Source organism: Atractosteus spatula, chromosome 5 (genome assembly GCF_055471065.1).
Source record: "Atractosteus spatula isolate fAtrSpa1 chromosome 5, fAtrSpa1.hap1, whole genome shotgun sequence".
NCBI lineage: Eukaryota > Metazoa > Chordata > Actinopteri > Semionotiformes > Lepisosteidae > Atractosteus > Atractosteus spatula.
This window is the reverse complement of record NC_142710.1, coordinates 64,031,204-64,057,281: the sequence shown is the minus strand read 5'-3', so window position 1 is coordinate 64,057,281 and position 26,078 is coordinate 64,031,204. Positions and strand designations below refer to the sequence as shown.

The 26,078-nt window shown below is 37.7% G+C and overlaps 1 protein-coding gene across 1 annotated transcript in view; it reads left to right on the top strand.

The window, feature by feature from the left end:
• LOC148835458 (ERC protein 2) overlaps nucleotides 1–26,078 on the top strand; it is a 303,333-nt gene that overhangs the window by 130,778 nt on the left and 146,477 nt on the right. Inside the window, exons 12-13 of the mRNA XM_088916570.1 lie at nucleotides 3,500–3,702; nucleotides 22,115–22,250. Coding sequence (XP_088772696.1) covers nucleotides 3,500–3,702; nucleotides 22,115–22,250 — 339 coding nt within the window. The remainder of the gene's footprint in view (nucleotides 1–3,499; nucleotides 3,703–22,114; nucleotides 22,251–26,078) is intronic.

Here is a 26,078-nt window from a genome sequence, read left to right as displayed (position 1 = left end):
CCCCAACTTTGCAATGTAGCAAGCAGAGCAGTTGTTCAATCAGATGTACAATCCCGTAAGTTGTTTCTGAAAATTGCCCTCTGTAACATAAGAAAGCATGAGGAACTATTGCCCTGATATTTATATCCCAAGGCCTTGGTATAGAGACTAGAAACTTTATTGATGATGGTCACCACAAAGTGTTTTAGTCTCACTAGAAGGGCATGACCTATGTAGACTTCCAGGGCCTTTTTAAAAAAAACAGGATGAGTTTAAGTTTTGGGAGGAACAGTTGATTTTATTGCCTTTAAATCTGCTAGGCCTTTTTAAGGACTGGTGCATGCTAAAACTGGTAATTGTAGATATACTCAAGAGACTTTGTTTACTAAGTATAGTAAGTTAAAGGTCCATTAACACAGAGGTTGTGAGTAGCAAGCACGGACTTAAAACTGATCTGATATTGACAATAGGAACCTCAGTGTATTGCACATGTGAAGTGAAAAATCAAACCACAAAAAACTATCAAGGCCCTCAGGTAAAGTAGTTCTTTTTTGTCCATTCTAATGTATGGAATATAAATCAAATTCCTACCAAACATAGAACATATTTTAAACAGTAATTTTTAATTTTTTAATTCTACAATATTTTAATATTAGATAACTAGTGGGCAGCCTTTTTGCTGAATCAAATAAAATAAGCTTGCTGGATGTGTGGACTGCGGATTCTGCAAACATTTCACTTCTGTCATTTTTACAGGCTGTTCCTTTATATCAGGTGGGATCTATATATCTCATTTTACAGTAATATGGTTTTCATTTTAGAATTATACATTCAAAAGAAAAGTTGAAGGGTCTGAAATAGTAAAAAGCTTTTATTAAAAGCAGCCTTGGACAACCTCTGCGTTTGGTCTCTTGAGCCTATCTGTAACAGTCCACACAAAAGATTCCCTTTCCATGTTGCAGTATCAGACCCTTCCCACACTCTCACAACTGAGCTGACTTCTACAATGGTTTTGAATCCATCAAAATGCTTTTTTATGACTCTTGTAGAAGTCACTTTTTTTTCCGATGATTTGTTTGTCAGTAGGGTTTAAGGAAAAATAACCACCCAGACAAAACGTTTAGACTCCCAGTCCCTAAAAACAATCCACATGCTTGCACTGAGAAGTACTGTAGATGCTTAGACAGAACATACTGTAATACTACATTCAGTGCTTTTAAGGCATTGCTGTCAAATGGTCAGTACAAGCTGTCAGGCAAGTCCTGTTTGTCAGTTATAAAAGAGAGCATTAAGGACTTTCTTCTACACTTTCTTTAGGAAATGTAAGAAGAATCATCAGAAGGGTGTCTACAGTTAAGATGTTTATACAGCATTAAACCAATATAAGATATCTCTTGAAAATACTAAAAAAGCATGAGAGAGGTTCAGCTTCATAATACATTCAAGATACCTTGAGTAATACTTAATAGTAATACTTTAATAGTAATCCTATTAAAAGCCAAAAAATAAACAAAGTCTTTTTGTCACAGGAAACATTTTTTCCTCACCTCTTAAAAAAAAAATCAAAATACTGAGTCAAGATTAGGCTCAGAGACATTTTACAGTCAGCCTGTTCTCTAATCCTCATGCTTAAATGTATGTTACACGCCAAAAATAGAGAGCTTGTGTCAATATTGTTTTTAAATCGAGCTACTGATGCTCTTTATCTGTTCAGATAACCACTATTTTTGTGATTTGCGACCGTTTCTTTTTGCCCTTAAAAATGAAACCATTGCAAAGGCTGTCGAGCATAATCAGAGTAGCAGTGTTGTCATGTCTCTTCACCATGCACGCATCATTTAAAAAGCAACTTCTTTTTCATTGCTTTGCTTGCCTCGGTCTTCTCTTTGCTTGCTCATTCAAGACGCCAAGTAGGAATGATGGGAACTCTGCGGTAGGCTAAGCTATGCCATGTCAATTGTGTTTTTTTTGTTGTTTACTTTCACTTTCGCTGTGCCTTTTTTCAGCCAAACTTGTGTGATACTTTGGCTGCAGTGTACTGTACAGTAGCTGGTTTGTGTGATACTTTTGTTTGAAGGATTTTGCCAGTGTCTGTGCATGTTGTCCCCTCTTCACTCTCATTTCTGTTCTTGTGCGGTCTTGTGTGTTTGTCATTTACTGACATCGTGTGATTTGTCTCTCAGAATTGTTCCTGACAATCACTTCGTTAAAAAAGCATTAAAAAGACATTTGTAATGATACTGTATGGTATAATTGTTAGTTCATAGTATTTGGCCGTCCTCAGGGGAATTGAGTTTACACCTGAACCAGAAAGTCTGGTCTCAAACAGTATACAGTACGTCCTTTTTTGGTGCTGATCGTGATTGTAAATTAGGAAAAGTCCAGCTCAGTTCCGACTGAGAAAACCTTAATTGCCACGTACTGTATTTCAAAGTACTAAATTCTTGTCTGCAAGCCAAGTGGCAGTGCAAAAAAGGAATCACTGAGAAATACTGCATTCGTTAAAAGTGTCCAAAAAACAAAATCTAGAAATTACTTTTAGAATGGTTAATTTTGAATTCTTAAAAGAAGGCAAAAAAGTAAGAAACAGCTGAAATATTTTAATTTTCACAAAAAGGATTTAAAGGGATTCTTTTTGTAATGTCACTGACCATATTATTAAATTTATGATTACGCATATTATACCCATCTGATTAGGTTACGAACAGTTCCATGTTATTCCTTCAAGAATGTGCAGACAAACCCTTCACAGCTAATCATTTTGTATCCCCAGAAACTTTGAAAATGCAATTGTCCGTAGTTTGTTGCACTGAAATCACTGCAGAAACCTGGTATTCCTTGTTTATTCAGAAGGATGTAATGGAAACGAAAGACAAGAATAAGGTCATTAACGTCCTTACGTTTTGATTGTACATGTTTTAATTGTACGAGATGCTACAGATTGTTTTTTGAGTATCTGAACTTGTTTTACAGTACTTTCACTAAACATTATAAAGACTGAAACATAATTTAAGAATGGATAGCTTACTGCAGAAATCCCCGAGGCTGGGACTTATCAGGGAATACCAAACTGGACAGATTCAGTTTTCTCACTTATCTTTCAAACGGCCAGTTTCACAGGTCTCTCCTGCCACAGATTACCTGCTGCAAAATCAAAATGAAAAAATTTAAATGTTTCCTTAGGATCTGATAGAGCGTCTGGAAATACTGGGTCCTCAGTAGCCATTCAGGAAAATAGAGCAGATTTAGTAAAGTCTGTTTTTTTGCATTTTCAAATCATCATTAATGCAGAGCAAGATTAGTGTGATGTTTTTGTTAGCACTCTGGTAGTCAGGAACAAGTTTTAGCAGTATTTTTAATAATTAAAAAACATGAACCAACAATTATACCTTTGATTATTGATCCATTTGAGTTTTAAGACAATTTAAGTTTTAAGCAGATTACGACACAGGGCCGTACCATACCGTGACTAATGCGCTCCTTTCTCTTTCTTAAATGTCTGTAATTGTTTCGCGTGAAGTGTCAAAAGGCTCACGAGGCAGAGGAGGCAGCGCGCGTGAACCCCGAGATTGTCAACAAGGTCAAGCACCTGGAGAAAGAGGTGGCTTTCTACAAGGAGGAGTCTGGGAAGTGCCAGGCAGAGGTGGAGAGACTTCTGGACATCCTCAGGGAAGTGGAGACAGAGAAGAATGACAAGGACAAGAAGATAGCAGAGCTGGAAAGGTAACAGGATTCCGCTGTTATCTTTTCGGGGTGAGCAAAATGATTTATGGGCTCGGACCTTTTTTTTGGTTTTGGCTGAACAAAAATGTAGGTGCTTCCAGCAAATAACAGAATAATATCAGAAACAAAAAAAAACGGGGGCTCGAATCTAAATTCCAATAAAGTTGTCTTTGCTTTGATGAAATGGATTTTGCAGGGATCTAACAATTATCTGCTTGTCCTTAAGCAAGAGTACATTCGTAGGGCTGTATTTGTTGGGTTTTTTTTGCCATTTTTAATTGTTCCAAGGATATTAATCACAGTTTAAAAAGTCCGCAAGGGTTATCCATTTGATTCTGAGCTTCATCCTTAAGCCAAAGAAAAAGTGATGAGGTAAAAAAAAAATGTGCATACATTTCTGTCTGAGCACACATCATCATCAGAAGAAATGGTTTCCATTGCAATCACTGTGTGCCTGGAGAATTGTGCCTTTGTAAATTGTACCATGCATTTTTGTTCTTATTTTGTTAAGAACAAGGTTTACATGGTTTGGTGGTGAATAGTGTAGTCTAATCACTCATCTTTACAAATATTAGTATTTATTTATGTTTTGTTTGTGTTGTGTTTTTCATTGGCAGACCTGGGTGAGTATGCATGTCGAGTATGTGCCCCCTGTTGTTTTGGGATTCTTAAAAAAGAGAGAAAAAATGTTGCATTCATTTTGTGCACGAGTTTCTCTCCTTTGTTGTGCATTTCTTCATGTCAATAAGCATGTTACCCTAAAGAAGTTCAGTGAGAATACCATTTGTTTGGTTTGGAAAATAGGGTTACAAATGGTGTGTTTGTTCATGTATTTATTTGAAGTAAATGGGGTACATTTAGATTGTGGCTGGTATCCAACATGATAATTTGGAAATAGTTGCTGCAAAACACTACTACTGCCTTGAAGTTTAATAAGCAAGACCTTTGCGCTATTGAAAAGGAAGCTTTAAGATCATTAAAGGAAAATCTTTAACAGTCTACGCATCATTTCATTTGGGCTAACCAGTTTGCTTGCCAGACAAATGCTGTTTTCAATTCTCAGACCCTTTCATTAACATATATGACCTTGTGATGCTTTCAGCACATCTATTTCAATGCCAGAAGAAAATACCTTCAATTACTATCTTTTTTCCTTATGTGTTTTACTCTGCATCTGCGTTATACTCAATTCTACAGCTGTTCACAAGTCATATACTGTGATGAGTAGATTTACTGAATGTGTGAATGATGCTTTTGTGGGAGAAACTACAGTATGTACTGAATAACTACTGCATGAGTTAGTATTCTTTCTGATGGGTTTTCCTGCTTTTGCAACAAATGTTCAGGTTTATCCTTCTCAGTTTATGCAATTGTAAAAGGCCATTGCTATAAGAAGTGACAGAAGGAATGATTTTCTTTTCATTTCCTGTAGTTTACAAAACAGTGCAGTTAATGTGATTCACAGAGGATTAGCACATATATTTTCCTATTAAGAGGTTGTCTGTGTCAATAATCCTTTATGTTCTTGTTGGTGATATTTTCGGTGTTTGTGCTGTTAAAGCTCTTACCCATAGTTCTGAAACTGATCAATCTCTGCAATGAGATCCAATATTTATTTAAAACTTTTGCTTCAAAACCAAAAGGACTATGAAGAAAAAAGTGTGTTTCACAAAACATGGGAAATTGTTTCTTAGGAGATAAAGTATTTAAAGTATAGTTTGTTGAAGAATAAGAAATGAAACGTATACAATTAAAATATATCAAATCAATTGTGTTTTTTCCTATGAAATGTCCTAAGAGATATAAAAAGTTCCCTTTTGTTGTTTATTACTGAAGAACAATAACATGAGCTTCCTCTAATTTGGATGCCTGCAATAAATGTGTTGGTTTCTTTATATTCTGTTAACACCCACAGGATTATAAACTTGATCGTGTCTTATGCTTGTGATATAATCAACAGTGCTGATTACAACTGTGATTGGTTTATGGAATTTGAGAACAAGCCAGAACACATTCTGGGATATCATAGCACCTGATCTGAAAAAAATAGATTTTTTTATTGGCAAAAGAATGTACAATTATTTGCTGATTTATAGATTTGAATCTTGGTTCATTCAAATTACGGATTTTTCTTGCCAAATTGTCTTAGCATGTACTGTAGCTGACTGATGCTTCAGTGCTTGAGCCAGGTGCAGAAAAAATGAGCTTTGTTAACCATTAATCTAATTTAAGGTTATATTCAGGTGTTCTAAAAAATGGGATTGTAATACAGTCCCTCCTGACGTATAGTCTGAATAGATGAATGCTATGTAAATCTGACAGGTCATTTGTCAGCACTGATGTAGCCAACAGATTTAAAGAACTGGGAAACTCCAGCAATAAGAAAGTAAAATAATGAGGGATTAATAAATAGACTTTAATTGCCCTGTAACAGCTATGGGAGCACTATTGCATGTTACGAACAGCAATCTGCTTCTCTGTAGAAGCCTGGAATAGTCCAAAACTGGGGGTTTTTGGCAGAAGACCTGCTCCACTAGGACAGTACCTCAAGGTTTTTCAGCATTGAACTATGTCAAATTCCCCTTCGCGAGCAGTATGCCAGAATATGTCTTGGTACAGTAAGTTGCAGACAAGCACATCTTGATTGAAATATCACCATTGATATTATAAAGAAACAGTAAAGGTACTGTAGTTATAGTAAGCAGTGAATCTGAATTTTTTATTTTGAGATAACTGGTTTTATTTAACACCAACTCGGAAGGAGGTCAAATTTTAATCTCTCACTTCCACCCCTGTATTTGTAAAACCTTGCTGGCTGCCCACAAGTCTATGCGCATCTTTTCAAAATTCCCTTCCTCCACCCCAACTTCACCCTTGCAACAGCCTCTCTGGTTCATTCCTCATAAGTGGGAGGGGTTGTGGCTGCAGATCAGTGCTGGAATTTCCTCAGCCAAGCGGCTTCAAGCCGAAGTATTAAGTACTGGCTTTCTCGGCTCGTTTAGACAATATCTGAATTTGATTATTTTGGAATTATTCTAATAATATTTTGAACTTGAATGCTAATGCTAAAATAAAAATACAGTCTTGAAATCATCTCAAGAATATAAACAGGCTTTTCATTTGCTTCTGGGGCTTCAGTTCAAGTTTCACATTTTGAGTAATCAGCTCCTGCGTAAAACACTTGACAAAAGTATCCTTCATAAAGAATAAAAAGATTATATTTATTATTCTCGGTCATGGACATGGATTTATGTGTCTCACAGCAATGTCGTACAACGTGTTTGTAGTCAAAGTCTCACATGCAAGAGTTTGCTAATTATATAAAGTCAAATAGTAGGAAATAAATACAGGAAAGATTTCTTCAGGCTTTGAGAATTTCCAGGAATATCCTCTGTTCCGTCGTGTGACCAGTGAAGAAAAGCATGCAATGGCTGTGCTCCAGTGGGAAGTTTTCACTAACAGATAAAACAGCTCTGAGAATCCTGTCTAGAAACCCAATCTGCTAACTTGACCATATAGCATTGATGTGCCATATGATGGAGTTTATAATCCAGAAACATTCCATCCTGACTGTTTGCCAGATGTCCCCTTCAAGTGTCTGGACACAGGATCGCTGCGTCTTTCTTTCTTCTGCTCGCGGGGTGGTGGGCTTGTTTAACCAACTGTGTGTTTCTGTCCTTCTTCCCCATCTGCCCCGGCATCCTCTCTCCCCCTGTCTGTCTCCCCTGGCCCAGTGGCAGAGCACACTCTGGTCAGCACCTCTCGGTCTCAGCCGCCCCACAGCAAATAGGGGGGCTGATGTGGGATTTCTGGGGAAAGTGAGTGCTCTGCCCTGGCATGTGACCGTACTGTCTGCGTTTCTGTGTCTGTGGCTCTGCATGCCGGTGCACCCCTGCACCTTCCAGCACTGCTGACAGCGCTTTCATCATCCCTTAAATCCCTGACCTCACTGATCGCCAAAGCCCGTCTTCCTAACATGTCCCATGTTCGTTTTTCAATGACATTTTTTCTCTTTTTCTTTTCTGCATAGCATCTGGGTGATCCCTTATTGATGAGATGGAGTGTAGTTTTGATACCACAAATACTTAAAAAAATTAAAAAACAACTCTTTTATAGAAATGGATATATTTTGATGACATGGGCAGAATTGCATTTTTTTTTTGCCTATCACAATTAGCTTATTATTAGCTTGAGGGTTGCATGTCTAGCAGTGCTATTAAGTAAAAAAATGACTGCTTTTAAATTGCTTGTACAGCCGTTCTTTTACCAGAATTTATATTTGGATTTTAGTTGTTATTACAGTTTTTCTGCTGTCTTACATGTCACTAATAATAAGTTTCAAATATGAACAATAATGCAGAGACAGAGAAGAGTGTCACAGTGGTTTTGGATCTACTGTATTTTGACTTATTTTTGTGCACTTTCTGGTCACGCCTTTTACTTCACTGGCTTTCATCCTGTCATCGTGCTCTTACTTGGCTATCATCAAGCTTCATCACCTGCCAGGAACTCTGTTTGTTAAGGATACCAATTTGCTTATATTCTAAACTGTAATGCTAAATGCTAAATGTACTTAAAAGAATCAACTAATGAAAGGATTCTATGTCAATTAGCAAATAACGAGCATTGTTAGTGTATTTTTTAATTTATCTTTTGCAAGTCCCTACAGCTCGGATCAAAAGTAGTGATGACTGTGCTTAACAGCATGACATTAAGGCAATATTAATAAGTTTCTTGGAATATTTATTTCCCTGTGTTCATAAGCCCTGAAGCAGTTCTAGATTAATGCACTTTTTGTGGTTTATACTACCCTTTCTAACACAAGATCCTCAATAAATGTCCATATCTTTGTTCTTGGTTCTAATTCACGAGCTGCATTTAATTTACTTGATACTATAAGCAGTTCACATTGGCACTAAACAAATACAGGATGAGATAAAGTGCATGTCTGCATATGTTTCTTTTATCTTTATATAAATTATTGCTGTGTTAGTCGCCCTTTTGCTTTGAAAAATACACATTCTGCTTCATGAAGAATACATGTGCACATTGTATGTGACTGAATAGCCTAGCTACTCAGTGTAAAAGGATGAAGGGATGTATTTTAAAAGGATGCGCCCCTCTGAAACAATTCATCTTTGTCATTCCCCGCCTCCTGTGTGGAGGCAAAGAGGGATGAATGTTTTGTTGCTACTACAGCTGTCTTCTGTATAAAACACTAATGTAACAGAAGGCAAATCCACCTGAAAGAGACTCTTTCCAAAAATGGTTTTTGTGGTTACCAATAAAAAAAGATTCATTTTTCTTTCCAAAAAGGCACATCTAAAAGACTGTTTGTGTGCACAGTAAAATAAAAATGAGATGTATTATGGAAACTGCTTGTTTCTGCATTATTAATCGTTTTTTTTAAATAAAACTGTAGCTTCTGATCTCCAAGCAGACTACACAATCAACTGGTCTGGCAGAGAGTGTTAGCAGTTTTATTATGGTAGCTAATTAATGTGAGAGGTGCTGTTTGCCTGTAGCCCTTATGACAAACTCTTACTCAGATCTTATTAAAACATTCTTAACAATGCTTTGCATCTTTTATGAGTGTTGTTTGTGCAAGGCATTGCCAGGCTTTCAGAGCACTGCTGCTGTTAGCCAATATTTTTTCTTGAATTCTAAATCATTTCTCAACGTTGTGTTTTTTTTAAACAAAATTTGATTTGTAAGCAAAAACTGACAGTTTTCCAAGAAAATGCTACAGGGCAACATGTGTTTTGCAATGCTTTGATGGGAGTGCTTTATAATATCTAGTTTATTTTTTCTAGACATTTTTATTTCTTTGAAGGTAAATTATGGCTCAGAAGTATCCTGTTGCACACCTTAGCTTTAGCTAGATTCTGCTCCGTCTGGTCCTGTGCTATATAACTAGCTTGGCTTTCAGAAAGGCATGCTTTGTACAGTGCGCCATGTAAACAATAAAAACTAGTAAAGCAATTCCTAATCATATTTAACTTATTTGAATATTATTATGTTTTAACAATTTAATGCAAAAGTCATATGAACAAAAATGACCTGTGCATTTGCAAACAATTTTAATTAAATGTATAGTTAAAAACAAAAAAAAACATTAAGAAGAAGTTAAGGATTGATCTTTTCTAAAGTTCTCTGATATTTAAATTAAAATTAAAAATATTGAAATAAGGTGTCAGCATATTCAGAAGAATCAATAGTTAGCTTTCTTTTTTCTACTTTGTCTGTTCTCCTTTCCAAATTATGCTTGAGGTTTGTTCAGAAAAATAATATTTATTTTCCTTTATGCTTCCTACTATCAAATAATAAGTCATTTGCAGGTGGTCCAAATGTCTGTTAAGGGGTGTCTGTGCTCCGTATAAGCCCTCTTTCATGCATGTGAAAAGGAATGTGGTATTTACAGCCTTACATTTACTACTGCATTTCTGTTCTAGTATAGAAGTTTCTAGATTGCAATCCAAAAGGCATAAAATGTATCACTTTTACTATATGTAACTATCTTCATAGTAAAATAATTTTCTCTATAGCAGCTTTCACCAAATAAAGATTGAAGAATTCTTAGAAAAAAAAAACTTCCTCTTATTTTGCATGACACATTGCCTTTATTTTCTTTATTAAGCAGCTTAGGAGGAGTTAAGGAGTGGACATCATGTGATGCTTTATGCGTACCATTTTGCTGTCGCTTGTATTAACCCGTTCTTACAGGGCCTGTGTTCGCGAATTATTTTTTCACTCCCCTCCCCTCCTGCTTTCTCTTTACCAATTATTCCTTTCTTCTTCCTGCTGCTTTGTCATCCTGTCTGCTGCTCTCTTCTCCTGCAACCAGCCTGGCCTCCAGGTTAGTAGTACGCAGTGCCACACAAGCACCGATCTCCAACTTTACACACATTTGTTCATTAAGGTTCTACCACTCTCAGCAGCTATTGAACACACAATTGAGTTCTTGTACAGTACAGTATGTACTGTAGTAACATGTCGTGCTTTTTTGTTGTTCATGGAAATAGGAAGAATCCATCTGAACTCGGAACACACAATGTTCTGAATGTTGTGTAAGTTGAGCCCCCAGTCAGATGAGACATCCCGCCTCTAATTAAAAAAATATCTGTCTGCAGAAGATCAGTGGCAAAGTGTTTGATAACAGGCTCGACTTGTTCAGTCTTGGTCAGCCCCGCAGTTCACCCTCTGAGGATTAACTCAATCGGTGAAGTTCAACATATCGGGTCTTGCTAGCTGAGCTGCCCGAATTACACTTGTAGAACGCTTTTTTTTGTGGCTTAGGATGTGAGGGGAAATTTAGGGGGGATACTAACATTGACAGTACAGTATGTGTGGTGTTTGTCAACATTGCAGTGTGGAACAATTAATAGGGTTCTGGCCCTGGACTAGAAGGTTGTGGGCGCAGATTCTAGGTGATTGTGGTTGTACCTGTGAGTGAAGTACAGCATATTCCTTGGGTTATTTAAGTAAAATTCCCAGCTGTATAAAAGGGTACAAATGCAAGTTACTTAGCATAAAAGTGTCACCCAAATAAAATTAGTAATTCTTTTGGGGGGTAAACTGTGTTTTCAAGAAACCTGTCTGCTAATGTGGTGTTGTGATTTTGGACATAAAGAAGAAACCAAAAAAAATGCCCCTTGCACTGAAACCATATAGTTAAACAGAAATCTAGTGTAATGACAAGTATGAAATAGTCTAGTACCTATTTTTTTTTAAATGCTATTTCCCTAGTCAGCACACTCACGGGTCAAGTTCCCCTGTCAGTCCGTGGGAGTGCTCAGACAGATCTGGGCCTATCAGTGGGACTTCAGTCTAGACTGGTAGCTAAACATGCCCGATTTCAAATCTGTGAACCGGTCAAATACTTAACATTAGAGGCTGTGCAGTGCGTTGTTTTTGCAAGGTGTGTAGGAGCAGCCCCCTGTAAAAAAAACCATTCCTTGCTGATATACAGTAGAGCTGTGGTATAATCGTGCATAGGACATACTACTAATATGGCTCTCTGATGATACAGTAGCTCGTACAATGTCGGTTTAGCTTGCCTTGGTGCTTCCCTGTTATCTTTGGCTGCCAGACAAAAGGATTCTCGCCAGCACGGTCTCTGTCACTAATAATCCCCATCCAAAAATGGAATCCGTAGATTTATAACAGGGATAATTCCTACTGAAATGTACTGTATCATTGCTTTCCATAGAGTTTTATATTGTGATGTTTTAGCTTAATGTGTTTGACGTTGAGTGCCATTAAAAATATAAGGCGTGTCTAAAAATATAAGCGCATGACGTCTTTTTATGAATTAGGGGATAGCGCTGATAAATGATGGTGTTGGGCAGACTTTGGTTTAAAATAAAGCAGAGTAAAATAAGAATAGAGTAGGTGCAACATTTCTAGTTTTTGTCAGTTGTTTGCAAACTCCTCACTGGTCTCTGTTGACATGAAAACCTTGGTAAGATTAGGAGTAGGGATTCTTTGGAAGTAAAGCTAAAATGTGATTTTTAACAGATGGGATCATATACCGTAGGCTTTTTGCAGTCCAAGTTTATTGGATAACTCTGTAGTTTATATTGTTATATTTCCAGATTTTTTGTTTTTTGATTTGATTAAATCCCATGTACATATTTCAGACTTCATTGTGCTTGTGTGTGAGTCTATACGAAGATAGACGGGTGGAGAGTAGATTTCTGATTTAGTTAGCAGTGCACTTACAAATATTTCTCTTAAGAGTAGCTTGCAGAGATGTTTTTCCGAACCCTGAGGTTAAAGGGAGAGATGCAGCAACAGCTGGTAAGATAGCTGAGAAGGTTTCTTTCTGTCATTTCTGAAGGATCATTATATGCTTAGTGAAACACCATCTGAATTGCATTATAGTAGTAAAAATAAAATGGTTTCTGTGAGAAGTGTAATTTCAGACTATCAATTAAAAAATAATAAATCTTTTTAACATTCTTTTTAGAAATGCTCCATAAAGTAACAAAAATGTTACCAATGTAAACTGCAGTAATTAAGTCCACCTTCAGTAACACAAACCACCTGACTGTATAATATAAACATTTTACTATCATTTTTTTGTGGTCTCGGTAATATAATCAGTTGAATGAAGACAATTCTGATTAGCGACATCCAGGCTCCAGAAATCCATGAAGCTACTAATAACAGTAATGTGTTTACAAGTGTGACTGTACATTTTTCCTTGAAGACATTCGGGTTCAAAACTGTACTGATTAATCAAAGAGTCACATCGCGCAATGTCACGTACATCACGCAATCACTGCATGACGTTAAAGCTGACTTTACGCCCCTGACATTCTTTAATAATAACTTCAGTTTATTATTAGATTGGAGTCATAATGAATGAAAGTTTTATATAACATAATTATTTCAATATTTGTTTCCTGAAAAATTATTCTGTAGAATCCCCTCCAAACAGGCTTCTTGCTTTCTACATTAACATTTCAGAAACAGACACATTTCTCCTATTACCCTGGTCACCCTATTGATGCTCAACCCTTCCAGTGACTTTTTTTAAAGCAGAAATGGACCAGTAAACCAGGTCAGAGGATCCCAGTATCACAAGCGCAGGGAAAGCTCTGCAGATGGTGTGTGTAATCAGAAGGACACTTCCCATTTTCATTGGCTTTCTCATAAAAAGGCATTTATTATGGCAGTTGATTATCTTTTTCTGTCTTTCTGTACTTCAATCTGAGGGGGAAAAAAAACATCTTGGAACTTTCACAGCCAAAAATAAACCCAAGCTGCTTGCTTTGGAGACGTGTATAAAGATCATTCCACTTGGAAGATGTTTTGAGGAAATCTGAAAAAAAAAAGACTTTTATTACAGATGATGGAAGGACTGAATGTTTCCATATTGTGGTAATATCTTTTAAATGTTTTATAGTTTAACGTTTGTTGCATTATGCATACTTCCTACTTTATAGTTTAGGGATATCCCTTCCCAGTCTCTGTTCTTTTCCAAAAGCCTCATTATCTTTCTGGTCTTTGCACATCTTTTATTTCTCTTTACCCCACCTCTCTGAGGTATTGGTGAGGGCAAAAGGACGTTTAAGAAAGTTTCCTATTGCTCCAGCTTGCCGTGAGAGTGAGGGGTGATGTTTTCTTGGAAACTTTCAAATTGGTACTGTATAAGGGCACACAAAAAAAAAGAAAATCTTGAAAAAAAACTTACGTTGGATGTTCCTTTGTGCAACTCGTTTTTAAATAGATTTAGTGGATACGTACAGTAAGAAGGATAACAAAATGAAACAAGTATGAAGGTCTGGCCTTGCGTTTTTTTTTTTAATTCTGGACTATTCTTTAGCAGAAAGAATAAAGAAATTTCTCAAAACTTTTTTTGTGTACCTGCTGAGGAGATAAAATGAGAAACTGAAATGTGACATTTGCTTTCAACCATTGTACACAAAACTGGTACTAAAAAACTGTTATATATTTGTGCTGAGGCCCTGCCCCCCTTTAAAAAAAAATATGCTAGCTTTATATAAATATTATGCTATTCCTGTGTGTATGACTATTTATAGTATATTTATGTATTATCTATATTCTCCAACAGCTTTTATAGTTAGTTTGCAAACTGACAGCTGTAGCGGGCTCTATCTAAAGAAATCGTGTGAGGTCTACGTTGGCTTCCAAGTGAAACCAATAGCCTCTTGTTGACTGTACACGCGTCAGTTTGACATTTTCAAGGGCAGCTTATGGGTGTAGCTTTAAGATAATTTCCTTGGAGAAATGCGGTTACAGTTACCCTCTTGACCTTAAATTGAAAAGGAGCTCTTTAATGAGCACTGAGAGAATCTTGGAGATATTTGAGCTGGGAGAGAGGGAGGGGGTGTGAGTCAGTGTCACTGTAGGGTTAAATATATGCGTTGGTTTCACTAACGAGATATCGAACCAGTGTTTCTTTTCATTGGTGTTGCATGTTGTGTGAGAATTATGTATAGATCCCAAGTTTTGAAAGCTGTACTTACTGCTGGGCCCTTACTTTATCCTTTCTTCATGAAAAAAGAAAAAACATTGAGAAACTTAGTCATGGGATTTTTCTTTCTTTTAGTGTCTGAAGAAATTAGATTTTGTGTGCAAAATAACAATTTAGCACACCCGTGTTCACAAGTCATGCTGCAAGAATATCACCTTTTCTAGATATTTTCTCATAAAAAAGATACTTTCCATGGAAGAGCACACTTAAGGGGAAGAATGTTACAGTTTTCATTTTGCATTTAGTAGAAATAAGAGAAATATCACTGATGGACAATAAATTGGGGTATAACGGGATTGAACCTAGGACTCCTCAAAGCGCCGGCCTAAACACACTGCTCCATACCCATGCCTCTGATTTTGCTGTTATTATATGGAAATATTGAAAACGCAAAGGCCTTTCTAGGCAATATTTTTTTTTTACTATCTGATCTAAAAGAGACTTCACATACATCAGTTTTAGGGCTAAACCGATGTTTCAGACTCACTGTACGTGTACGTTTTTTAAAATTTATAAAGATATCTTAAACTCGTGAAGATACTGTACATGTACTGTATGTATATAGAGGAGAATTACAATGAAGAAACAATGAGGGATTGGATATTCTGAGAAATTGTCAGGTTTCAATAACTCCTAAATGGAGTAGAAGCACACATGATAGTATTATTGAGAGACCATTCGGCCAGTTGAGCCTATTCAGTAGTTAGTAGCTGATTCTAGGATCTCAACAACATGGCTGGGCAGCTTGTTCCATGCTCCCACAACCCTCTGGGTAAAGAAGTGTCTCCTTTTAAGTGCATTTCCACACTTGTTTATTCTGAAGACGTCCACTGGGTTTAATTTGTTGGATTTCACCACTGGAGTGTGCGTGTGGAAAAGTGTACTGTACTGGAGATCACAGTTTTTGAGTTTAATGGCTGCTGCTGGAAAATGTAACCTGCCTCATTGTGACAAAATAAGATTGAAGGGTCGGATTTTTTTTTTGTGTCCGAAATACTTCCTGGATGGCGAAGGAGTGAGTTAACAAGAATGAGAGAATGCTCTTCCCAGTGTCTGCGCGTGGGAGTATGTCTATTAGAATGAAATTAACGAAGAGGTTTTAGCACTGTGCTTTCGGCTGCAAAAAGACAGAAATGAGGCTGCAAGGGTCCCCATGAGAGACCTGTAGTTTCGTGTTTCTTTCAGGTTCAGGCTTGGCAACAGAAGCTGGATTTCTGTCACTGCAGCTTAGTCATGGCTTCCCTTGAGCTGAAGGCTGGAAACCCCTTCAGTGAATTTACATACTTGAATAGGAGACAAGAGTATAATTTCTAAAATAAACCAAATATTGATGAGCGTGCTAATCATAGCTCTCCTGTTTTTAATCACTTTTTGTTTTACATGCTGAATATAATATTCGAACTTCTTTGCACTGCAGTACACTGATTTTCACCTTCTGGGTTTCAGCTTTAAAATATATGCCTCAAAGAGCGTTTGGAGATGAACGTTTGATTCATGGTCTGGATAACAGAGTATAAAAAAAGCGTAAATGTTTTAGTATACGAGATGAAGTGTTTATTAAAAGAAAGAGATCCTTATTTCTTTAAGAGGACTGTTTGTAACTAGTGTAAGAGCAGGGGGGAGTTCAGATAAGCCCCTGCTATTTCTCTCAGAGGAATGTAGATGTCCTTGAAGTGTATCCAGGCAGTAAGAGAAACAGGTTAGTGTATATCTCATTAAAATCATCCTCACTCTGCCTTACCAAATCCAACCACAACTTATGTTATTATGTTTTTAATGTTTAAGAACTGGAATGTTCATATTATCATAACACAATAGAGACCTAATTTGAAGGGGGTAAGGTGGAAGGGGTAGTTATATAAAAATGATTAGTTAAAATTAATTGAAACATTTATTACACAGTTTACCTCGAATGACTTATCCTTTTGTACTGTTTAACGAAGTCTGGTATCAACCAGTGTTTATTGTGCTAAGACGTTGGCTGCAGATTCCTTGAATGTTATCTTTCAATTGTTCTAACAAGCCCGATCAAAGATGGATGTGGGTTCTGTTATCGTTCTCCGATCGTTTATTTTTCTGCCAGCAGCAACGTTTGTGGGAGAGGGAGGAAGCGCCACTGTCTTGAATTTTTGAGCAGGGAATGCGTCTGTCAGTATTGCCATCAACACCTTTAGTGGATGTTTACGATCGCTCTTGGCTCGGTGCCTTCTCTCTCTCTCAGCAAGAAGGGATAAGTACAGTATACACCGTAGGTCAGACTTTTAGCATTTCTTCGGCAGCATTTTACTTGGTATAGCATGCGTTGATTATACTCTGTATCGAAGGTTGATGTGCATATTATGGGTAAAGATCAGTTGTGCCTTATTAGAGTCAGTTGAACAAATGAGGTTGATATGATGGGTGACACAGCAAACGTGACTGGGGCCCCGGTTTTAATTCCTGGCCTGGGGTGCTGCCTGCGTGGAGTTCGTATTTTCTCCCCATGTGCACGTGGGTTTCCTCTGGCTGCTCCACTTTCCTCCCGCAGGCCAAAGACATACTGGCAGGGTCATTTGGCTTCTGGAAAAAGTAGCTCAGGGTATGAGTGTGTGTCTGTGTGTCTGTGTGTGTTTCTGTGTCTGTGTCTGTGTCTGTGTCTGTGTGTGTCTGTGTCTGTGTCTGTGTCTGTGTGTCGGCTCTGCCTTGAGCTTGTTGCTTGCTGGGATAGGCTCCGGCTCCCCCATTATTATAAGAAAATAACAAACCTTATATACTTAAAGAAATTTCAATGAAATGCAATGAATAATTTCCAACTGTTGCATTTTTGGGGTCATTAAATGAAGTACATTTCCTACACATTTGTGTCAGAGGAAGTGGGTTGTGTTAAGTCTTGGCTCTAAGCTTACTCAATGGAGACATTTCTGGCTGTTTCACAAAATGATGTGCAGTATTTTCAGAAAGGGCTTTACAGTATTAGTAAGCCCTATACATTTGTATTAGTAAGTATTAACTAATTGTTTAATACTAATACTTATTTTATTAATTCTTATTTGCATTATCCAATTTTGACATCACATAATCTCCCTGTTTAAATTCAAAGCTTGTCTACTTTGTCTAGAAGATGCAAGTGAACTGTGAATTTCAACAATAAAACCTTTTCCTTTTTCCAGATAATTACTGCTGTTCTAATTTTGAGTGTCTTCTCCATAACCTTATGTAACAGAGGTCTTAATTAGTTCTTTTTTGCAACCCTTTTGTGGTATTTTTGGCAATGGTCTATAAATTACATTCTTCTTTTTTTAGTGAAACAAGTACAAAACTTAAAATAATAAAAAAGTTGCCCCATGAGGCATGGCAGCACAGCACTGTTCACATCCAGAACTGGATACTCGTTTTGTTGTGCAGTGCTACGGTAGTTCTCCTCCTCTCCCATCTTTACCATCTCTCCGGAACTATGCTCATCTGTTAAGGTTATGTCTTTCACCCTAGTTCTCTGATAGCCATGCTCCTGTGATTCCAATTATATCACAATCAAATGCTAATGCTTCAACACAATATAATGTAGCTTCAATGTATTGTCTATTCTTCCTAACACTCCTGGCATTTAGGTGGAAGCATCTAACTATTAGATACACCTAAGATAAATGTGCCTTTTAAGTGATGTTTTTCCCTTGGGTTCTCTTTTTTCTGTATTCCCTGTACAGTACAGTATATCTCTCTTGCAGCTTTGCTTTAGAATCTCCCCCCTTCCATTAAAGTTTAAAATACTTTACAGGGTTGCTCTGTAAATCATTGAGCCCAAGCTGAGCAGTACAGTACCTTCGCCTTTAGATGAACAACACTACAAAAAAGCATGCTGTAAAACGTCATGATCTTTGAAGGCATTTTAAGGCATGCACCCCAGTTACCTGTTTTTAAACAGTTTCGTATGAAACATTTGCCTAACCATCGGAGAATAACCAGCCTGTGTTAATAACAGAAAGAGAAAATGTTCTACTGTAGTTTGTTTAAGAGTTGTACTGTTTGTGCTCCTGTTTTTTGTGTTAAATAACCATCCCATTAGGTCACATTTGTCAACATCTGTTTGTTCTTCTGCATCTTAACATGTTTTTTTGTGTCAAGTCTGAAACTGGAACTGCTTATTTGAAGACAGTCTTTTGATTCCATACTACTTAGCAGCAACAGCAGAAAGTCATCTCTGAAGAGGCCTTCAGTTTAGCATGAAAGATTAGGTCTCTTTCAAGTTAAGTGGAGTAGTGTGGAAAATTAATGGCTGGCGTGGTTGAAAAGTAGACCTGTAACTTATGGTTAAAGCTAAACATAACAGGAACTTTATTTTTGTTAATTGGAGGATATCAGGGATTTAATATCCATCTATACTGACACTGGTGCTTACAAAACATATAGAAGAGTCTTTAATTTGCTCAGCTTTTCATATATCTATATAAACAGAGTTCACAGAACTTCTCGCTTCTCTGTTAATTGATTTATGAGCTTCAGAGCAGACTCCTGCTTTTTTAACTCATTAGTTACACTTTGTCTTGCCAAAATAGGGATGTCTCTTTCTAAGACGCGTCAAAAATTGCCATATCTCTTTTTTGAAAGATCCTTTCTGGTGCTTTCAACTGAACAATTTTAATGTAAGGACTGCTTTCTGGAAAAAGAACAGAATAGCAATTGGATTGATAACTTGAATTCTGGTTTAAATAGACGGGTAGAGATATAGAAGATGTTTGTGAAAATTTATATGGCGTAATTCTTTGTGCACCTTTCGAGTAACAGCAAGTTTTTCTTAGCCAGTGCTACAGGTTTTGTGATCCTGGACACTGTAACACATCTGCAGCTTGTCATAATACAGTTCATAAGTCAGTGGGCTTGATCCTACACAACACACCAAAGTGTTTGCTTTCAGGTGGTAGTTTTCTACAGATGTTACCATTTCAGGAACATCTGGTGGACTGTCTGGTGGGCAAGTTGTTCCATGTGCCTGTTTGGTCTTTTGCAAGGAAACCCCGAGTTAAGATTCGAAAGTAATGTGATTTTCCACTTCCCCACGGTTTCTTGTGAACAGCCCCAAACAGCTAGTGTAGAGCTCACACAATCCCCTTAGTTATGTTACAGTTCTGTTCACACAGCTACTGTTTGCAAAGACTTTTCTGTATTGGATCTTTGTACTTACTAAAGAGTTTTGAGTTCCCCTTTTCATGTGCAGTTTGTGTAAAACACAATAATCTTATGCGACATGGATTTTAACATACTGTATGCCGAGTGGATGAATTCTGAATTTTTTTAAAACCACCTTGATTCCTATTTTCCAGGATGGAGCAGTTTTAGTAAAGCTTTATTAATGGTGTAACTGCTGGTCGTAAGCTGCATTAAATCCAACAGGTCAGCAATGCTTTAAAGGTCTATATGAAGTCTTTGCAACATCTCCTTTCCCCTTCTTTTTTCTCTGGATTTTACATGTATTTGTCAGTTTAGCTTTGAATTCGAAATCCTCAAAGGTACTGACAAAGTCAACCCACTGACCGTCCTCAGAATCAACAGTGAAACCCAAACCAGAGCATGCAGGTGGAAATTGCAAGGAAAATGCATTTAAACTTGAGAACAGGTAGCACTTCTTTAAGGGTGGCGGGAGTGTGGAACAGGCTACCCAGCCATGTTTTTGAAGCAGATCACCCTGGTTTCTTTCAAGAAACAGCTCCTTGGATCAATAAGCTCTCCTCTTGTTTGGATCCTTTCTTATGTTCAATGTCCCGGAGTAGCAACTAAACCAGAGAAAGAGGGAAAAAATAGTGACTAGAAAACAAATGTGACTAATTCCCAACAAGGCAGCATTCTAATGTGGTATTAAAGGAGGCTTTTTATATTGGCTTCAGATGCCTTTAGCCCCTCATGTGGAATGCATTCTTACTGAAGCTCTCTGCTATGGGACCTGCAGACAACAAGGAAACAACAACATGACTGCTGTCTGTGTTGTTTTACCCGGTCAATTACAGATTTTAGACAAGGCGAACAAGAAAGTCTCAGACGCTTTGAAAACAGATAAAGACTGCAAAAGAGAAAAAGAGTTCAGAACCCCGCCCAAAAAAAAGCTTTCCGATTGTTTTCCACTTTTTATTTGTTGGCGGAACTTAATCCGGAGGTTTAATCTTTGCTTTTAACATCATGGCTTAGCTACTGTAAGCCCCTGTTTTTCCAGGACAGATTTCTCTGTTTGGGGTTCTAGATCTGCTCTGGCGTTCTGCGGAAGCAACAGTTAAATATCAGGTTGTTCTGTCTCCAGACCCTGGGTCCTTCTGAAGCCTTGCAGCAGTTTTATCTTCTGCTGTTGGCCACTTTCAAAACTGTTATGCTCCAGGGTGAAAGGGAAGCCTCTAGATCTTTTTACATATCCTGGCAGTGAGGGCAGCAGTCAGACGCGCGAGGGGAGTTAGGGACGGAGGAATGGAGTGGACAGGGTTGTGGGGGCAAGAAGCGAGAACATCTAAGTTTTCCAACTGGAATTTCATCTGGCGCTAGAGCCCTACGTGCAGGAAATACTTTATGGCCGAGCTATGCTCGCTGAAAACAGGACTTTTTCTACAGGTCACCCGAAAAGTGATGAAAAGATAATGGAACTGCGATAACACAAACAGGCTTTTTTTGTGTGTGTGTGTGTGCTGGTGGGGCAGCCGGTGCTGACCCCCAACGGGGAATATATTTTCTGTTCTTGTCTCGATAGTATCATGGGTACAACCTTTGAGAAAATGGGTTTTCAAAAAGAGACAAAATTGCATCCCATATGTCTAGCCCTTAGGCTCATGATAGTGTTGTCAATGGAGTGTTTAGAGCTTATTTAACCCAGACTTAAAAAGCGGAGTTTAATTGTGTTCACAGAGTGCATTTTTATTATAAATATATATAGTTTTAGACTATCAGCTGGTTATTTCAAAGATCCTTGTAAATGTCACTATGGAACTCTAGACACTGGTGTGGAGTTGGAGTTAAGTTGCTGGATTTGTAACTGGGAGGTTGTGGGTTAAAACTCTGGGTAGGATTCACCTTTTTATAAATGGGTACAACCTATAAGTTCCCTTTGGACAAAAGTGATCACCAAATAAGAGTAGTGTAACTGCAGTCCCATTCAGATACAGATTTAGTATTTCAACGTAAAGAATTTAGTTCATTTTTTTCACTTGCAGTCAAATATGGTAAAAGATATTCACTTTGAATGCATAGTTGAAGAAGTAAAGGTTTTTAACTTACCTGCTCTGTTTATCACTCGTTACCCTAAACGGAAAGAGTGTCTTTTTCGGTACAGTTGTACTTCAGAATGTCTTTACTGAATACCGCAGTCATGTCAACCCCCTCGGTCTGTTAGAGGATCCTGCGTGTTCTGTGCAATGTCCTGGGAAGGACGGGACTCAGTGAACTCTCCCCTGTGTGCAGACAAGTGAAGGATCAGAACAAGAAAGTGGCCAACCTGAAGCACAACCAGCAGGTGGAGAAGAAGAAGAATGCCCAGCTCCTGGAGGAGGGCCGGAAACGAGAGGACAACCGGACTGACAACTCCCAGCACCTCCAGGTGGGTCCCTCCGTTCCTGTAGAGGCAGCAGAAGCCTCCAACAAAACCTTTACTTTTCATACCGTACTGCACTGTACGGTATGGGTTCGGAAGAGAACCCAGAGCTACTGGAATGTGGATTCAAAACCTTCCAGGTTCTGTTTGTGATTCCCTCCTCCAGCCAAAATAGAGAGAGTGGCTTTAAATTTACAGTTTACCAAATCTATAGTAGAACCAGACAGTATAATACAGAAATCAAAGTTTAACTTGCATACTTTTGTGCTTTCACCTTGGACTTTCACCTTCTCAGATGAGCAGTTGCTGAGGAAAATGTGATTTTCTGTTCAGTGCACCTTAAGAATAACTATGCTAATTTTTCCTCAGGTTTGGATAAAGTGTGTTATTGTCTACCGCTTACTGTATAACAGGCAGGTTTGTGGAGCATTTATACCATAGCCTTTGTAACCTTAAATGTCTTTAATACCTGGGAGGGTGAATTATAAAAGATGCTTAGCATTTAGATACATGCAGTTATTAGATAAAGAAAAAAAAAACTACATGAATGAAATGTAGAAAAGAAACCTGTCTGATTCCTACTGTAAATAACTTTTTTTTGCCTAGTGCCTGATGCACTTCCATTTATCTTGACCAGTCCCAGAATTGTGTTTAGTATGTTGTTCAGTACGTTTTTTAGTAAATAATGCTCTGTAGAATTGCATTTTTTTTCCTTCTCCATTTGCACCCACTGATCTGTGCAGGAGAAACAGCTGTAGTTTTTTTATGTGAGTGCTGCAATTTCCATGTGAGGTGAAGACTAAAAGGAGCACATATCCCCCTTTGTTGCTGACCTGTTGCTCTCGCCCTCTGAATGATAAGCGAAGATCCTCGGAATTCCTTCTGCGGGTGTATAATTGCATTATTCAACACCTCTTCATCCCAGGAAAGCAGATCAGATTAAGCTTTTTTGTTTCAAAGGCTTTTCATGTCCTGGCCCAGGAAGGCAGCTTGTTGCAGGAATGTGAGGTTTGTGGAAAAGATGCTCTGTCTTGTACTGATAAACGCATGTAATAATGCGTTTTTACACTGTCATTGTGCAAGCAGAGTTAACGTCAGTCATCCTACACTACTGCAGGAAACATCTGTGTGTGTGCGTATGTGCTCTTTGTGACTGATTGTGGACAAAAACGGACCATAGTATGACTATTTTTTTTATGGTTGTGGTCTAGTGACCATTCATATTACACTTATTTCTCATTAGTTTTGGACTGTTCTAGGACATAGCAGAGATTTTTTTGCTTGTTTTTTTTTTAAGAATCTTGCTACAGTATGTTGTAGGATGTAAATATTCATTTATAATTTATAAATAGAATTATATAGAATAGAATATATATATATACAGTAGCTCAATTACAAAGGCTTAAGTATTCAAAACTGCTTCCGCCTGTGTGAAAATTATGTTTGAAAGCAGATCTCACTGCCCTTGTTTTAGAATTTCTCTTCATAACCTTTTTTGTTGTTTTTTTTCCCCCCTAAGACTGCATAGCCAATTTCTTTATAGCCCCAATAACTTCCATTTCGAAATGTTCTGCTGAATCTGTAACTGAAAAAGACAGCACGTTTTTTAACAAAATGAACACCATACGTGGCAGATGAACAGAAAGGATAATGGCTCCTTTGGGAATAGAAGAAAGTAATTTTCTCCAAAAGCAGGGCCTATAACTCACAGAGGGGAACATCTCCACGATTCCTTAGATATCTTAGCCTTTTATCACTCTGCTGTGATTGAGAAAGAACTATTTTTTTGTGTTTTGTGTTTCTTTAACCGTTACACCATCGCCTGGTGTCATTGTCTCTTCATTGGTATGTGTTGCTTCATACTGTTTTTATTGTATTCATACTGTCTCATACTGTGTTTATTAGTTAGTGTTTTTGGTGAATGTTTAAACGTTATGTGGGTAACTTCTGTTCGCGTGTTGAAAGGAATGCTCTTATACCTGGAAGACGGGATAAAAGTCTCAGAGTGTTCTTTTTCACAGTTCTTCATTCTCAAAGTCATGGACCACACTGAGAGTGGTTTCAGCGCTGGCACCTTTCCTGAATTTCACACTTAATTTTCATTGCCTGAATCAGCCAAAGCTTCCAGGTCTTCACAAATGCTTTTTGGGAAGGCAGGCAATCTAAATAGACATTTTTCTGTAGCTTTTGGCTTCTTTTTCCCATATGAAGTCTGTTAAGTTAACAAACTAACATAAAAAGAAATTGTAAAGCCAGCATTTTATGCCAGCTTTCTGTTATGTGACCACAAAATCGTCTTCAGTTCACAGTCTGCATGAGGAGAGCATGTTCTTTTACGCTCCTCTTTCAGAGTTATAGTGTCCTGTGGGATTTGCCAAGGTCTCTGCCTAGTTCTGAACCTTGAAACCACACTCAAGAAAGACAGTTACACTAAAATCCAATCGAACCAAGGTTGAAAATGCAAATAGATTGCGAGTTGTGTTTGGGCATCTTGATACACGTAACGTCTGGAAACTTCATATGAAAATGTACTATTGATGACCTTGGCACCACTTGTAAGAAAAAAATGAAAAAAACAGTTTGCATATGAAAATATTCTGACTTGGTCAGTATGAACTTGCCGTAGGGATCTGAGTACTACCAGACCCAAAATGCAGATTGGACCAAGATTTAAGAAATAGTTAACAGATACACTGTCAGGGTTAACAGGCATAGTTAGGGCATGTACCGAAACAGGGGGTTCTGCACTGACTTTTTATATCTTTCAGTTTGTTCCATGCAAACATTTGTCTGTCACTGTACAGTATGTGTGTCTATCAATGTCCCTCTCTCTCATCAGTCATGAAAAGGGTTTGTTAACGGTAAATCCCAATAAGCTCGTTTTTCACTTCACCCTGCCATCATACACATCAACAATGGCAATCTAAACCAATTACCCGAAACCAGAGTTTCCAAATGAGAAAAGCAGAAACCCTTTTCACATTGAAATCATCCTTTAGCTTTCATCTGAGTCTGTTAGATAGAATGGTGCTATAGAGGCATAGCCAGATTTGTAGGCATTTTCTTTACTTGGTCAGTGGGGGTTCTATTAAATTTTGGATAAAATCCATATGTGCTGCTGAAGTACATATTGAACTACAGCCAATGTTTTAAGAGCAGTTTGGGGAGGAGGTTTTTTTTTTGCAAATAAAGTGCAGCTGAACAGAATATTCTGACATGATCTGAGTGGCATTTTTGTGCAAGTAGTCAAAGCTTTAGAGGTTTTGCTCTTAAACATGAGCCTTTTTTCTCTCCGCTGTATGGTCACGTGATGGGCACTCTATAAACATGTGCGAAGAGCGAAATGAAAATGAAAGCTTTCTAAACATTTTTTTACAGAGTGGAGAAATAGCCCGAAGCAAGAAAATGTATGTTTATATTTTAATGATTTTTAGTGAGATGGTGGTGGGGGGATGTGGTTGGGGCATGATTGAGATTCTGTTACATTTGAAGTAGATAATTTGATTTTTGGCTAAATGGAAGAAAAATCACTGTGGTCTCACAGCATAAAGTGATCGGAAACCAACTTAAGGAATGTGTCCTTTTGGCCAGACTAAAGCGTTTTACAGAGAATCGCCACTTCTAGTCTCCAGCCTCCCCAGTAGAAATGGTAGTTAAAGTTGTTAAATGGTAGAGAAGCACTATTAAAAATAAGATCTGAGAAAAGGTATGCAGTAAATGTTGTCTCTGTGTTCCATCAATGGATGAATACAGTAATTCCCCTGATCATTTTTTCTCTACAGAAGTGAGCTGCCATGTTTTTTCTCCAAGTCTCAGTTCATTTCTTCTGGTTAA